The sequence below is a fragment of the Cajanus cajan genome, chromosome 2 (genome assembly GCF_000230855.2).
Source record: "Cajanus cajan strain Asha chromosome 2, NIPB_CcT2T_4, whole genome shotgun sequence".
NCBI classification, from domain to species: domain Eukaryota; kingdom Viridiplantae; phylum Streptophyta; class Magnoliopsida; order Fabales; family Fabaceae; genus Cajanus; species Cajanus cajan.
The window spans coordinates 5,049,223-5,065,044 of NC_138518.1; the positions used below are offsets into that span (position 1 = coordinate 5,049,223).

At 34.3% G+C, this 15,822-nt stretch overlaps 1 protein-coding gene and 1 long non-coding RNA gene across 2 annotated transcripts; both read right to left on the reverse strand.

Moving 5' to 3' along the window:
- Positions 1–10,686: 10,686 nt before the first annotated feature.
- On the reverse strand, positions 10,687–11,849 carry LOC145955229 (uncharacterized). The gene is made up of 3 exons (XR_014431875.1): positions 11,689–11,849; positions 11,197–11,309; positions 10,687–10,768 (listed from the first exon to the last, which is right to left on the reverse strand). It is a non-coding gene; the product is annotated as an uncharacterized LOC145955229 (long non-coding RNA).
- Positions 11,850–11,857: 8 nt separating this feature from the next.
- Positions 11,858–13,417, reverse strand: LOC109805312 (cationic peroxidase 2; the record flags this gene model as incomplete). Its single annotated transcript, XM_083069331.1, has 5 exons — positions 13,323–13,417; positions 13,093–13,206; positions 12,692–12,914; positions 12,434–12,596; positions 11,858–12,018 (listed from the first exon to the last, which is right to left on the reverse strand). Coding segments are annotated over exons 1-5 (756 nt in total), but the record flags the coding sequence as incomplete, so codon positions are not given.
- Positions 13,418–15,822: the final 2,405 nt, after the last annotated feature.

Below are 15,822 nucleotides of genomic sequence, written 5' to 3' on the forward strand. Positions count from 1 at the left end.
CTATTTAGCCTCCAAGTTAAATCAATATAATGAGTAGTCACAATCACATAGACTTAGGTAGCTACAGATGTCCATACATCAAAAGTCGAACATATTATGCTCGAAGTAGTAATAAACACATTCTTTAGTTTTTTTGTTCAATTAATTAAAAACACTTTACTACAAACGACTAACCCTAACTCTAAACTTGTAAGCACAAGTAAATACAAAAATTGAAAGACTATAAATTTTGTAATAGTATTATATTTTATTATATTATTTTATAACACATTACAAAATGATGTTAATTTAGATTATTTCAATTGTTAGTTTAATAGGTTAGCTCACAAACCTGCGAGTCAACCCAACTTGAGGCCATTTGGCCTGTTAGGCTTGGAGGATCAGGCCAAAATGACTTGATTCTATTTAGGCCATCCTTTTTAAGACCCAACTTGGTCTTGTTTTTGGGCTAGTCGAATAGGCTTTACCAACAACTATAACATACTAACAAACATGATTTAAAATATAGTCTGTCTTCATGAATGTATGTAACTAAAAACATGTGAGGAAATGAATGAGGTAATTTCTCGTGCATGACTAGTATACAAAAATTGAATTATGATATTGTTTATCTTATTAGCCACATTAAACCTAAGCTAATTACAAAAATTCATAAAGCCAATTTCACCAAGGAAAGATAAAGATCAACAACTTTAAAATATTGCAATTACAATCTTAAACTTAAAAGTTTCTCTAAAGTGAAAACAATATTCATGAGAAGGGAGAGGAAATTAACAATGAAGTATAAACTAGTGAAAGCACTATATATGATGGTTTGCTTTAACTCTATTTCAAATTTTTTGCTGACTGATATATTTTTCCTATTGTAGGTTACACCTAAAATTAGTAAAGAGTTAGGCCACAACCACAATTGGGTTGAAAATTGTTAGGATACAAACAAGTCTCACATTGATAAAATAAGACAACAAATAACAACTTATATAGCACAAACATACTTCAATGATAGAGAGGCCTTTTGGGTGATGACCAAAAGCAAAACCGTGAGGGCTTAGGTCCAAAGAGAACAATATCTCATCATTGTGGAGTATGCTTGTTTAATAACCACCATAAAAAATAACCCTCATAAAATATCCCTTCAAATAAATACCTAAAAGTGGTATTAGAGCTGCAGGTTGGATTCAGTGACAACCAATAACCCTTATAAAAAAAATGATAATGATAATGTGATATATAAAGACAAATTCTGCTGCATGAAAGGTTAGGTCCCTTGATTGAGGGAAGGATTGTTGGGATACAGACAAGTCCCACATTGATAAAATAAGACAACAAATAATAACTTATATAACACAAACATACTTCAATGATCGAGAGGCCTTTTGGGTGATGACTAAAAGCAAAACCATGAGGGCTTAGGCCCTAAGTGGACAATATCTCATCATTGTGGAGTATGCTTGTGTAATAATCTTATAAAAATAACCCTAATAAAATATCCCCTCAAACGAATACCATAAAATAACCCTAACAAAAATGAGGAAAATCTTAAGTCAACAAATATATTTTTCATTGCCCCTTATTCTTTACCATGCTTTTCTTTTCTAAGGTTGATGCATATGACATGACATCTATACTCTATAGTCTACCTTGTGTTGGAGTGATCACTCGGTAAACCCTTCTAATTGTAGACACCCAATTTCGTCCGGGGGCATACAAACAAGGGAATGAACCTCTGTTACGAAGGGAAGGAGCTCCCGAAGCATGCAAACGACAAGATAGGACTTTAGAAGGCCCATTAAGCTAATTTTAAAAGACTGGAACGGGCTGTTCCGAAAATCGGAACGGGCCGTTCCCAATTTGGAACGGGCCGTTCCAAGTTTTTAAAAGAGCCCTCAACCCTAATTTGGAACGGGCCGTTCCAAGATTGGAACAGGCCGTTCCAAACTCTTCAAAAGAGGGCTAAACCTATAACTGGAACGGGCCGTTCCTAAACTGGAACGAGCCGTTCCAAGTTATAAAACAAGCCTAAAGAACCTTGTTCGGAACGCCCGTTCCAACACAGCCAAGTATGTGTTAATTCTGTCTCTGGAACGGGCCGTTCCAGTTTCAGAACGGGCCGTTCCAGTTACAAATTTAACCCACAACGGCCATATCCAGAACGGGCCATTCTGATTTTGGAACAGGCCGTTCTGGACCCTTTCTGAAGTCTATAAATAGACAGCTGGGGCTCATTTCTCAGGACTCCAAAAATTTCGTTCAGACTCCTTAGAGCACGAAATTTCTCTCTTTTTCTTTCTTCCCCTCTCTTTTGTATTTCTTGAGATTTTTGTGAGGCATTGTAGTGTGAAAGGTTGCCACAAAGCACCTAAAATCTTCCTGTTTTGAAGATTTAATAGAGCTCATTCAAGAGGTATTTCATTAATCTCTTTCCCTCCCTTTTTATTTATTTATTTGGTATCTGTAATTAATATTGTTATAATAAAAATAATCATGTATACATTTAAGATTAATTGTATAAATTAAAGCATGTAAATAATCATTAATAAAAGGGGATTTAATATTTTTATTATTATCATTTATAATACTAACTTCATCATAGGGAACCAATTAAGGGCGTTGTAGGGGTGCTTAATACCTTCCCTACACGTAACTGACCCCCGAACCCAATTCTGGTTATCAAGGCCATTATTGGATTCTTTTTTTTAAAGAAAAACCTTTTCTTTTTCCAATGTTTTGAATAAAACATTGGTGGTGACTCCATGAACCATTTTTCAAAACCATTAATTAAGGATTAGTCTGGTGTCCGGGCATTCCTTAATTGATGAAACTTTTTAAAAGGATGTCTAAACCATTAGTCGCGAGATCGAAAAAATCTGGGTTACGACACTAATAAGGTGATTTCTGATCACCACCTCCACAAATTATAGTCATTTGGTTCATTAAGAAGTACTTTAATCTAATTTTTCATTATATGGAGAAACTTATATATGCCTCTATTGGAATTCTTGTTCTAATGATGTGAAACTCGTTTGTATCCAAATAACCTGATGGAGGAAGCCCATGGGCTAAGGGCCCAACTACTAGGGCTATGGCAAGGAGGATGCATGAAGAGTGGGCCCAAGCCCATGGAAAGCCCACCACTTTGTTTTGTTGGGCTTTGACTCAAGCCCAAGTAGATTAGGGTTAGTATAGGGTTGGGCCTTGGTGCCTTGTATTTCTTTTGGGCCTTGTATTTTCGGCCATATAGCATAGGAATTTCATTTCATGGTTATTAAGATTTAGGGTTAATTTAGGTCACATGCTCCCTTCATTTGAATGTCATTAGTATGACATTTGAAGGTGCATTTCGGCCATGTGCACACATGCACATGGTGTGACCGAAATGCAACTCAAATGGATACTAAATCACATCCAAATAAGTGCACATGGAGGGGGAGGCCAGTTGGCACCAAAATTTGAATTTTAGAATTCAAATTTTGGCGCCTAGAGTTAAGTTAACCATACCATGGTTTTACTTAACTCTAGGTGAACCCAACTTAAACCCTTAACCTAATTTCTCCTTTAAATCTTCCCATGGCCGGATATTGTAGCACTTTGGATCATATATTGATGAGATATTCTTCTTTGAATTTCATCACTTCCGAAGTCACTTTGCATCCTACTCTACCCTCCTTGAGTGCTTCTCCTTGTAGAGTTAGGATCTTGTTCTTCTTTGGGACTTGGCTACACGCTAGCTTAGGTCAACTTGGGCCTTGTGGAAACTCCATTCCTTGAAGCATCTTCCAAGGAACTCCGTGAAGGCTTGAAGAGTTTATGTGCTTCCAAGAGGAATCACATCAAGTGGTATCAAAAGCATCCGGTTTTGTCTTCAAGAGATAAGTCTTGATCCTTATCTTTTGTGGTGTGATCCGTGGTTGATTGTTGTCAATTTTGTGTTCATCTTATTTTTGTTTGAGTTCTTGTCACATGAGAGTTGCTTCCTTCCTAGATCTAATTTGAGCCTTAAAATTTGATGGATCTAGTTTCTTGTTGCTTGAATGATTCATATATGCGCCTATGTTATATGCTTCCATGAATCATGCTCTCTTCTTGTGCTTAATTAGGAATTTTCTGCCTATTAGCTTTTTGATTTGTTTGAGTCTTCTTGAATTTTATTCGGTCATTGAAAATTGTTTGAGTCTTAATTTTTGTTTTGAATCCATGTTTAGTAAGGTTGTGTAGTTCTTTATATGTTCATCATTCCTAGCATTGCTTGTTGATCCTTTTGAATTTTTCTTTTGAAAGTTGAATCAATTTTTCTGGATTTGGCCGAGATCCATAAGTGTTTGTATAAGCTCATCAAATTTTGTTTTAAATTGAGTTCATGAACTACTATTAGATCATTAGTAGTTTTCTTAGAATTTTAGGTTTCCCAAATTTTGAAAATGTCTTAAATAATTTGTGTATCCGTGAGTGTTTGATCTTAATGTTGTGGTGTGTGCTGAAAATTTGTGTTACTAATTCAAATTTGAATTTGAATCTTGGAGCCTAAAACCATGTGCATGTGCCATTCAAAACTACAAGCATGAAAAGCATGTTCCATTTATCTTGAATTTGAATTTTATTTGGCTTGTCATTTGGCAATTCAAATTTGAAATCCGGTTTTTAGAGTTCCATAAGGTGACCGAGACTTATATGATTTCTAAGTATTGAAAGAAAAAGGCAACTCCTAAGTTTGTAAAAAAAAAAAATATACATAAGCATTAGTGACGGATTTTAGAGACCAATTTTTCCTTACTAATTTGAAAATTTTGTTGCAAAGTGGTCACTAATCCATCACTAATTCTTGGTGGCTGTTTTTCTATTTTTTTCTTAAAGCCACTTGTTCTTTGTATTTCACTTTGTTCATATCTTGTATTTGGCCTTTGTAGGAGTGTCTTGGGGGTGTCTTTGGTACACAACCATCTCTCCTTAGGAATAGAATTTTCGTTAGTACTTGGTGGGAGTGGTCCTTGATTGATCTTTGGTATCTCTCAAGCTCTCACCCTAGGACATGTTTAGATAGCTTATTTCTCTTGTTTATCTTTTGTTTTAATTGCTTTCCTTCGACTAGTATGCCATAGCTCATAAAACATCAAAAATAATTTTCATTGAAAAGAATTTGGTAAAGATTAACTACAAAGGGGATTAGTAATTTTTACTTGAAGAGACTTGGTTTTTAAGTGGCTCTTAGTAGCTCACCTCCCTTCAAAGTTCAATTTGTATACATAATCCTCTAAGTACTTAGTCTTAACCTTGCACAAAAACAATTGCTTTTCAAAGTTCATTCATAAAAAATAATCTTTCACCTATAATGGAAGAATTTTCTACTCCTCATAGTGATACTAATTCAAGTGACAACAAAAGTTTTACTAAATTGTCACGAGAATTAAGATCACTAAAGATATGGAAAGAGCAAGAATTACAACAAAAACTTGAAAAAGAAGCTCAATTTGCTCTAATGGAGGAGGAAATTCGTTTATTAAAGGAGAAAGATAAAAGGAAACATCATCATGGTCAACATAGTTCCTACGTTCATAGTTCCACACTAGGAGAGTCAATGCATGATAGCCTAGCTTTAGGAGATCATTATCAACCACCTCCTAGGAGAATCCATAAGACCTCCAAGACAAGGGAATCTAGGGTAGATCTCCCTTATTTTCATGGAAAAGACGATGTGGAGGGTTATCTAGACTGGGAAATGAAAGTGGAACAAATATTCACTTGCCACCAAGTGAGTGAAGAAAGAAAAGTTTCCCTAGCCACCTTGAGTTTCCAAGGTCATGCCATGTATTGGTGGACCTCTCTTGTGAGAGATAAGCGTCTCCATAATGAACTTCCAATTCAATATTGGAATAAATTAAGGAGTGCCTTGAGGAGGAGACATATACCCTCTTACTACACTAGGGAGCTTATCAACAAGCTCCAAAGACTCCATAAAAAAAATATGACTGTGGAAGAATATAGACAAACGATGGAGTTGTACATCATGAGGGTTGGCATTAGAGAAGAGGAAAATATTACCATTGCTAGGTTTTTGAGTGGATTATCCTATGAAATAAGAGATAAGGTTGAGCTTCTCCCTTATAGGGATTTGGATGATTTGGTTCAACTTTGCATAAAGGTTGAACAACAAAATTTACGCAAAGGTTTTCAAACAAGCTCATACTCATCTTCTTTTTCTAAGGATAACTACAAGAGGGAGGGTAAGAAAAATGATTTTGAAAAAAAGACTACTTTTACCTCCAAAAATCTAGACAAAGGTAAAGAAAAAGATAAAAAAATAAACACTTCACACACTAGCACAAAGTCTAGTGACATAAAATGCTTTAAGTGTCTTGGGAGAGGCCACATTGCTTCTCAATGCCCTAACAAAAAAGTGATGATTTTAAGGGGCCAAGACATTTATAGTAGCCATGATGAAGCTACTACTTCTTCATCTTCAAGTGAGGATGAAGAAGAAGCAAGTGAAGAAGAGTCATGTGAGGTTACTTATCCTTATAATGGGGAACTTCTTATGATGAGAAGGGTCCTCAATAACCAACCTAGTGATACACAATCCCAAAGAGAGAACATCTTTCATACAAGATGTAACATTTCAAACAAGGCTTGTTCTCTCATAGTGGATAGTGGATCTTGGTGCAATTGTTGTAGCACTAGGATGGTTGAGAAGTTGGGATTGACTACCACACCTCACCCAAAACCTTATCAACTTCATTGGCTTAATGATGATGGGGTAATGGTGGTCAACCAACAAGTAGAAGTAGAGTTTTCTATAGGGAACTATCAAGATAAAGTTAAATGTGATGTAGTTCCTATGGAGGCTTGTCATATTTTATTGGGTAGGCCATGGCAATTTGATAAACAAACTCATCATGATGGCCTAACTAATAAAATAACTTTCAAACATAAGGGTAAAAAGTTTGTGCTTCATCCTTTATCACCTTCACAAGTGATAGAAGATCAAGTACAAATGAAGGCCAAACGTGAGCAAGAAAATGGAAAACAAAAAAAATTTGAAAAAAAAAAAACTTCTAAAAATTGATGAAAAAGAGGATTCTAGAGAGATTAATGTTCCCTCTCTAGAGATAGTTCAAGAAGAGAGTTTTCAATCAAAACCTTTACACAAAACTTCTCTCTTTATTGAACCATCTTCTCATATCCTCATGTGTAGAGGAACATTAACTTGCACTGCCACATCTCCTTTGGAAACTTCTCTACCTTTTGAGGTAAAAACTCTTTTAGAAGAATTTGATGAAATATTCCCTAAGGAAGGTCCAATTGGACTTCCTCCTTTTAGGGGAATAGAGCATCAAATAGATCTTGTGCCTGGGGCTAGTCTTCCAAATCGACCAGCCTATAGGACTAATCCACAAGAAACCAAAGAGATAGAGAAGCAAGTACAAGAGTTGTTGGAGAAGGGTTGGATTCAAAAGAGTCTAAGCCCTTGTGCTGTACCAGTCATCTTGGTGCCAAAAAAAGATGGAAAATGGAGGATGTGTTGTGACTGTAGAGCCATCAACAACATCACCATAAAATATAGGCATCCAATTCCTAGGCTCGATGACATGCTTGATGAATTGCATGGGTCGTCTATATTTTCCAAGGTAGATCTTAAGAGTGGATATCACCAAATTCGAATCAAGGAAGGTGATGAGTGGAAAACCGCTTTTAAGACTAAGTTTGGACTATATGAATGGTTAGTAATGCCTTTTGGGCTTACTAATGCACCTAGCACATTCATGAGGTTGATGAATCATGCCCTTAGGGATTGCATTGGTAGATTTGTAGTAGTTTATTTTGATGATATTTTAATCTATAGCAAAAGTCTAAGTGATCATGTGGATCACCTAAGGCAAGTCTTTCTTGTCCTTAGAGACAATCACTTGTTTGCCAATGTAGACAAGTGCACTTTTTGTGTGGATAATGTTATTTTCTTAGGATTTGTGGTCAGCAAAAATGGGGTTCATGTGGACCCCGAGAAAATCAAAGCCATCCAAGAATGGCCTATTCCTACTAATGTTAGTGAAGTTAGGAGCTTCCATGGTTTGGCAAGCTTTTATAGACTTTTTGTTCCTAACTTCTCTACATTAGCTTCACCTCTCAACGAGTTGGTCAAGAAGGATGTGGCTTTTGAATGGAAGGAAAAACATAACTTAGCTTTCCAAGAACTTAAGCTTAAACTTACTCAAGCACCTGTTCTAGCTTTGCCTGATTTTTCAAAAACTTTTGAACTAGAATGTGATGCTTCAGGTCTTGGCATAGGGGCTATATTGTTACAAGGTGGTCACCCCATAGCTTATTTCAGTGAAAAATTTCATGGGGCTGCCTTGAACTACCACTACTAGAAAAATTAAAATTAGAGAGGGAAAAAATCCGTCACTAAACTTCATAAAATCCGTCACAAATAAGTTAGTGACGGAATTTGTGACGGAAATAATTCCGTCACAAAATTTGGCGTCACAAAATATTTAGTGACGGATTATTTTCTCCGTCACAATTAGTGACGGAATTAAGGCGTCACAAACAATATAATTTCCGTCACTAATTTGTAACAATAAATGTTTAGAAATTAATAAAAATCCGTCGCAATTTGTGAGGGATTAAATCCCTCGCAATTTGAGAGGGATTGAGAGGTATGTAAATCCGTCACAAATTGTGATGACACAAAATCCCTCGCTATTTGAGAGGGATTAAATCCCTCGCTATTTGAGAGGGATTAAATCCATCACAAAATCCCTCGCAATTTGCGACGAATTTTATCCAGACAATGGAATCCACATGTTCGAAAGTTATTTATTAAAAGGTTCTCTGGTAATCGATTACCCATTTATTGTAATCGATTACCAGAGCCTATTATTGAAACAATATCAATCAAAACAAAAATATCAAGTCTTTGTTATGAAAATGCATGATATCATTTAAAATGAAGATAAAAGAACAATACAGACATCAAGAGGAGTTCCCAAGATTAATGATGTGCTTAATCGGCAAGACAACACATGAAAAATAATGAATGACCTCTATCAGTGTAACTATGACAATAAAGCTTCATTGGAGTATATTCATAGCCATGATACTTTTCATCATTTAGAGATCAAAATCCACAAGGCACACATTTAGGCAAAGAAACCCCTTCAAACAATACACATGAAGCAACCTAATTTTACTAAGCTAGATTGCTTATATAGTGATGACCTTATACCTATCTACCAAACATACAATTAATAGAGGCAACATGTTGAAAATTCCAAATCAAATCATACAAAAATTCAAATACAGGGGAAAAAATTCTTAAAATTAATTACCTTTTTTCCCGGCCTAACAAGCCTCAAGGCCACCTCAGCAGCAGTATTTGCAGTAGCAATAACATCAGTTGCCCTTCCTGTGACAGGACCTTCCTGAATAACATGAGTGTGAGCCACAGCCGCGATGAAACCATCTATATGACAAGCCAAATCACTACAAACAACCAAAGAAACTACCATCAACTTCCCAGTAATAGCGAAAAACACAAATTTCATTCCCCCATCACTCATAACAAAATTCCTACTGAGAAAAAAAAAACCATGCTCAAAAATCTTAGATTTTCAATATATCACCTTCTTCCAACACTGTCTCGTCACTGGCTAGTGGAGAGAAATGGTAGACCACATTGTTTATAGATAAGCAAGTTGGGAAAGTAACACCTCTCTCAATCTTCCTCTTCACGTTCTTGTACACATTTCCAGTTTGTCTGTACATACACATAAAACAAACTCTATAAGCTATAAAAATAGAAAATCTTACTGTTCAAGCTGGGCAGAGAATTGAGCAACTTTTTGTTTGCACTGGTTTGCAGAAGTGTTCACTTTTTTATTTTCATAAAAATCAGCTGATTTTTCATAGTAAACAACAGCCTGCTCAATATTTTGTTCAGACTCATACAACTCAGCAATTTCCTGTGCAAACAAAATAAAAATCCAATCATGACAATTCCTTCAAGAATGCCTCAAAAGTAAGCCAAAATGGAAAGGAACACCATTCATAACCAAATAAGCATTCCCATGTTAGAAATTAAATTTCAAAGGCCATACTGAAACATACGCTAAGGACAAATTAAGGGTAAAAATCAGCTTTCTTTAGTTATAATACCAAATATATACAGATCATACCAGTTTACTGGACTCCAATTTTTTGAAACAGCTATCTCTTGGGCCTTCAGTACAAAATATTGATAGGCATTGTTAGTAGTCATGTTGTGATTCTGAAGCCTGCATTCGAGTAAAGGTCAAAATATAGAATAAATGTCACATCTAAAAATAGTGCCTTTACATTAACAATTGATCAGATTCACAATGGTTAACATTTCTGGAAATTGACAACCATCTCAATGCTCAGTAGCAAAAATGGTGTGAGAAAGAGGGTAAAAAAAACACAAAAAAAATTGGATAGCTAATTTCCTAAAGAATAGCTAATAAAAAAATTCAAAAATATGAATTCCATATTACATCTGCTGCCATCCTAAAGAATAGCTAATCTCAGCATATTATAGGCTGGCTTCAAATATGTTTATGCTGGACTGTCTTGACCAAATACAAAAAACTAGAGAGAGAAGAGAGATTTCGTATATATATATAACATATAATTGGGAACCTATAAAAATGTAAAGGAAATTAAATGCCAACTTGGCATACCATCTTTATCTTTCCTTCCTTGACTTGCATCTCTAAATAGGAGCAATCTTATTGTGTCGGCAAATCCCTTATATGCAGCCCTGGCCATGAGAATTAAATAAGTCAAATAACCAAGAAAACAAAATCATTCTCTTCAATGGATTTAGTTTGCTGAATAAGCAACCATACCATTACTATTAGAAATAACCATTTAGGGTGAGCTTCAGCAATTTGAACAATACATTTACAAACCTAAAGCACATCAAAACTCTATGAAGTGCAGGGAAACATTCCATTGGTCAATAATACTCCATTAAATTAATTAGTTTAGAAAAAAAATATACATTTTAGCCAAAGCATAATCCACATTATGTATTTAAATGAGAGATTTGAACTAATTTTATGAGTGCATCTGTGCATCAAAAGCAAAGGAAAGAAACAAATGGTGGAACCATGACATTGACAATCAAGTAATTATCAAAATAAGGTTTCTTCACCATGCATAGCAATCAAAAGTTTCATGGCATACCAATGAAGAGGACTCCTTCCATCATTATCAGGCACATCAAAATCAGCATGGTACTTTACTACTATGTGATTTAGAAAAGCTGTCTGTCCATATTGTGCAGCAACATGAACTGCCTGCAGGGACCATTTAACTATGAAAATAGCACAATGTATCCAATATCCCCCCTCCACAACCCAAGAACAAAATATATCTGCTCAGTACGATCAATTCAAAGGTTTTTCCATATAATATGCTCTAAAATAAAGAATGCACTCAGAGTAAGAAGTCCAAGCCTCCATGATATTTGGATTTAGATAATCAGAATGGCTAGGATATGAAGAAGTAAGGACCATAAACATATCCAACATCCAACCAGGACCCCTCTCCTAGAAGAAACATACTACTGGGGTGACAAGTGTTAAGCAAAACTTTCTTTAAAGGATAAGGGAAGCAGTTGTTGGGTAACAGAAGTAATAAATGAAACTGCAAATTAAACTAAGTGCTTGGACTTACCGATCTTGTTCATGCACCAGAGTCTCCATTAATTTAGTACAATCCAATATATCTCCAATGCTTTGAAAAGAAAATCTCATCCAACCTGTACAGGGCGATCACCAAGTATTACTCTGCCACCATACTTGATGGCTTCTTCATATCCCACACGAAACAGAGCCAGGAAGCTATCTAGTGCAACTCGGTTGGTAGCACCACTGTTTTGTGGGCATAGTGCTTGTAGTTGAGGAAGAAATGAAGCATCGATTGAAGGGTCAGGGCCATTTGCAGTGAAGTTGTACAATCTGTTACTGAAGAATTGGCATGCTGTAGTACCAATAGTATGTGCACCTATATATATATTCACCAAAATAAATTCGTTAATTCGACACTCTAAACTTGTTTGTCAATTAGTTCAACTTAATTAATTTGAGTGTTGAGTTTTGAATTTCACAAGCACCTACAAAATGTCATCACATCGCTTGATAATGATAGAAAAATAACACGGAAAAAATTATTCTATAATGATCGTTACGTAACAAATTGCAATAAAAAAGTGACGTGAAAAAGTCAACAATGAAGTTGATGTAATAGTCATTCTATTTGCATTTTGCCATTATCCAGTTAGAACTGAGCTGTCACGTACAAGGCAAAGTGATACTACGTACGTGACCACACGAGTTTTATTTGGAATTCTAATGATGATTAATTAATTTATTGATTTGACGTGTTTAAACAAACTTATATGTCTAAAGTAATTAATTACCAACAAGGGTGACGAGGTCTTGGGTGTTTAGACCCTTTGCTGCGAACTTCTGTTTTTGAACATCAACAGAGTCAAAAGGAGCTGGCAAGTTATTTACATCGGAAGCCTGTGATATGCGTCCATCTCTGCGTCCAGTAGGCACCTGCCAACTAAGTCCACCACTCTGCCATGCAAAAATATAGAGAAATTCTTATTTATAAACTCATTACATAAAAGTATATGAGATTCAAACATTGCAATATAATCTGAGTTAATTACTAGCACAACGGAATCACGAGCAGCAAGAGCAAGGATGTCAGCACAAGACACAACACCAGGGCATGCAGCTTCGAGCTGTGTCTTTGCATCATCAATGACTTCATAACCTCTTAAACCAAGGTTTGCAAATGCTGTTTTCTCAGTGCCAGAACCAGCAATGAGAACGGAACCGTCACAACCTTGCACAAAGCAATCATGGAAGGACCTCAAGCTTACTAGCAATCTGTCAGAATTTTAAGAAAGGAAAAGGAAGGTATAAGATAAGTATAGCATTAATAAATAAGAAAACGAAAAATATTAATAATTGAAAATCAAATAAGGATGATACACAAATTCATTTCCTTCAGTTAAAAGACAACAATAAAATGGATTAAACACCAAATAGGTGCATCAAGACACACACCTTGACAGCACTAGCAACATTCTTTCCTTGAGGTCTAAACCCCCCCAAAACACTAATGGCCTGGGGAGTAAGGCCTACATGGCCCATTACAGCTATTCCAGGAACACGAAATCTGAGGAACACGAAATGCAGGAAAATTAGTGTAATTTACTAGAATAAAAAGGACAACACTTAAAAAGCATTGAAGAATGAGTGAAACAACTAAACGCAAAAATGCATGAGGATGACCTGATTGGAACCGGATTCTTAGGTGCCAAAAAACCGTCGTCGACGAGAAGGGGCGTTATAGCTCCACGCGCGACGGCGCGGCAGTGGACGAGCATCTCGTCGAGCGTGATGGGGATAGTGGTGTCGTGGAGCGGCGGGGGACTCGGAGGCTGGCGGCGTGGAGCGCCTCCTCTCGCTTCTGCTGCTTCCTCGTTGCTTCCTCGTTTCTTCCTCGTTTTAGGGTTTCAGCTTCAGGGGCGCGCGCGAGGGAAATTATTTTCGTTGAAGAGGGCTCCCTTCTCCCCTCTTTTAGGGTTTCTTAAATTACCCTTTTGCCCTTCTAGAAGGCTTGGGTCAAATTGGGCCCAAACTGATTTGAACATTGCAAAACAAGGCCCAAAACGTTTCCAGATTCCGTGAGTCATTTTCGGGCTCCATTTTGACCATCTTAGGCTTCGAATTAGGAGATGCACATTAGTGAGACATTTGTAGCTTTTTCTCTTAACTTTCCAACGCCACCAAGATTGCTCAATTCGGAGTCCTGTAGCTCCAGATAGAGCCAAAAAACCGAGCGAAGGTCAAACTGTCCAGAAATAGAAATTTGATTAGTTTTGCAATTAGGCCCATAATTCAAATGACAGGAAGTTTTTAAATTATAAGTTAAGAACTTATTAGTTAAGAACTGAAAAATTATTAGTTAAGAACTGAAAACTTATTAGTTAAGAACTGAAAAATTATAAGTTTGTGAACTAGCTAATTGAATTGGAAGTTTTTTGTAGGATAATTGATAATTATAAAATGTCAAGAAATAATTCTTATAACGAGGATGAGAAAATGACAGGAAAGATAAAGTAGTTTTTAAATTAAAAAGAATAAAAAATAATTTCAAAAAAATAATAAGGATAAAAAAGTAAAAAGAATAAAAAAAAGACTTACAAACTGAGTTATTTCAATTAATTTATAAAAATAAATTATAAACACCCATACTAAACAAGCTTATTTAATCGAATTAGCTTGTAAACTAGTTAAAATAACTTAATAAGCTACTTAAATGTCTTCTCTCAAACACAATCTAGATCAACAGATTTAAAAAAAAAAATCACTCTTAAGTATACCATATAACAACTCTCTGGTAGTATTGATTATTATTCTCAAATAACAACCGAGTGATTTGAAAAGATTAGAGTTAGTTCTTAAAATATTTTAATATTGATCATTCAATTAAATAAATTAAATTCACATAATCAAGTCAAGAGATCAAAGTAATTGTTAAATATGTTTTTATCTTCATTGTGAAATTTAAAATATAAAAAAAAAGAAATTAATATATATATATATATATAACAACACATAAATTTAGAAAAATTAAAGCTAACTATATATAATTTTTTATTCATATTTATCACCCGATTATATAAAAATTGAAAATGAAATCAAGATAAATAAATTCAGAAGATAAAATCCAGAAAATCAATCTAATTCTAAATTTTTTGTTATATTTATAGCCTAATTCTAAAAGAAATATGGAAATCGAGGATACTCATCACTCATTTAAGTAAACATTGAAATTGAAATCAAAACAAATATAGAAAGGTCAAACAAATTCTAAAAAAGAATATTTTTGTTAAAATTTAAATTCATATTTTTTACTATAAATGAAAATATATAATATAGTATGTGACAAATTATAATGCATATAACAATTTAAGAAAAAAATAGTGAAAATCAAAATAATTTAATTGGAAATAATGTTATAATTAAATTTATATTGACAATGAATGAAATAAATGAAAAATATAATAGATTGTGTGGTAAATTTTAAAATTGTCTAAATCCTCAATTCTAGCAGATAAATTGACTATTTGTTTGAAATTTATTGTCTTGAAAACTTTTTCTTTGTCATATGAAAATATTTTGCACACATTAAAATTAAAAACAAGATTTTCTAGTAAATATTATCTTATATTAATTTTTAAAATTATTAAATATTTAAAAATTAGCTAATATTTATTTTTATAAAATTTATTTTAAAAATCTCAACATATAAATATATTTTTAAAATTAATTTTATCATGATGGAATCAAATTATCATATCTAACCTAATAATTTAAAATTTGAGATATTTGAATTGACTTAATTATCCAAACAAAATATTTTAAGAATGATAGAAATTGAAATCAAAGTAATTCAAATACTAAGAATTTAAAATTCTTTGAATTTGTAAAATTCTTCATCCAAACACACCATAAGAGAATGCAATTGTAAGAGACAATTATATGAGTAAGATGTTTATTGTATGGATTAGAGTACTATGAGAACCCTGAGAGAAACAAACAAACTATGCAAGTTTATATTTTGCTTTTTGATTGTTCTGTTGTATTCCTTGTTGCATGACATATATGAATATCTATTTAATTCCACAAATACATGAGTTTTGATTTGAATTAAACATGTTTGATATTTCAATTATGAAAAATATTATGTTATTCAATTTTTGTTATTTGTGTTATGGTATGTGGG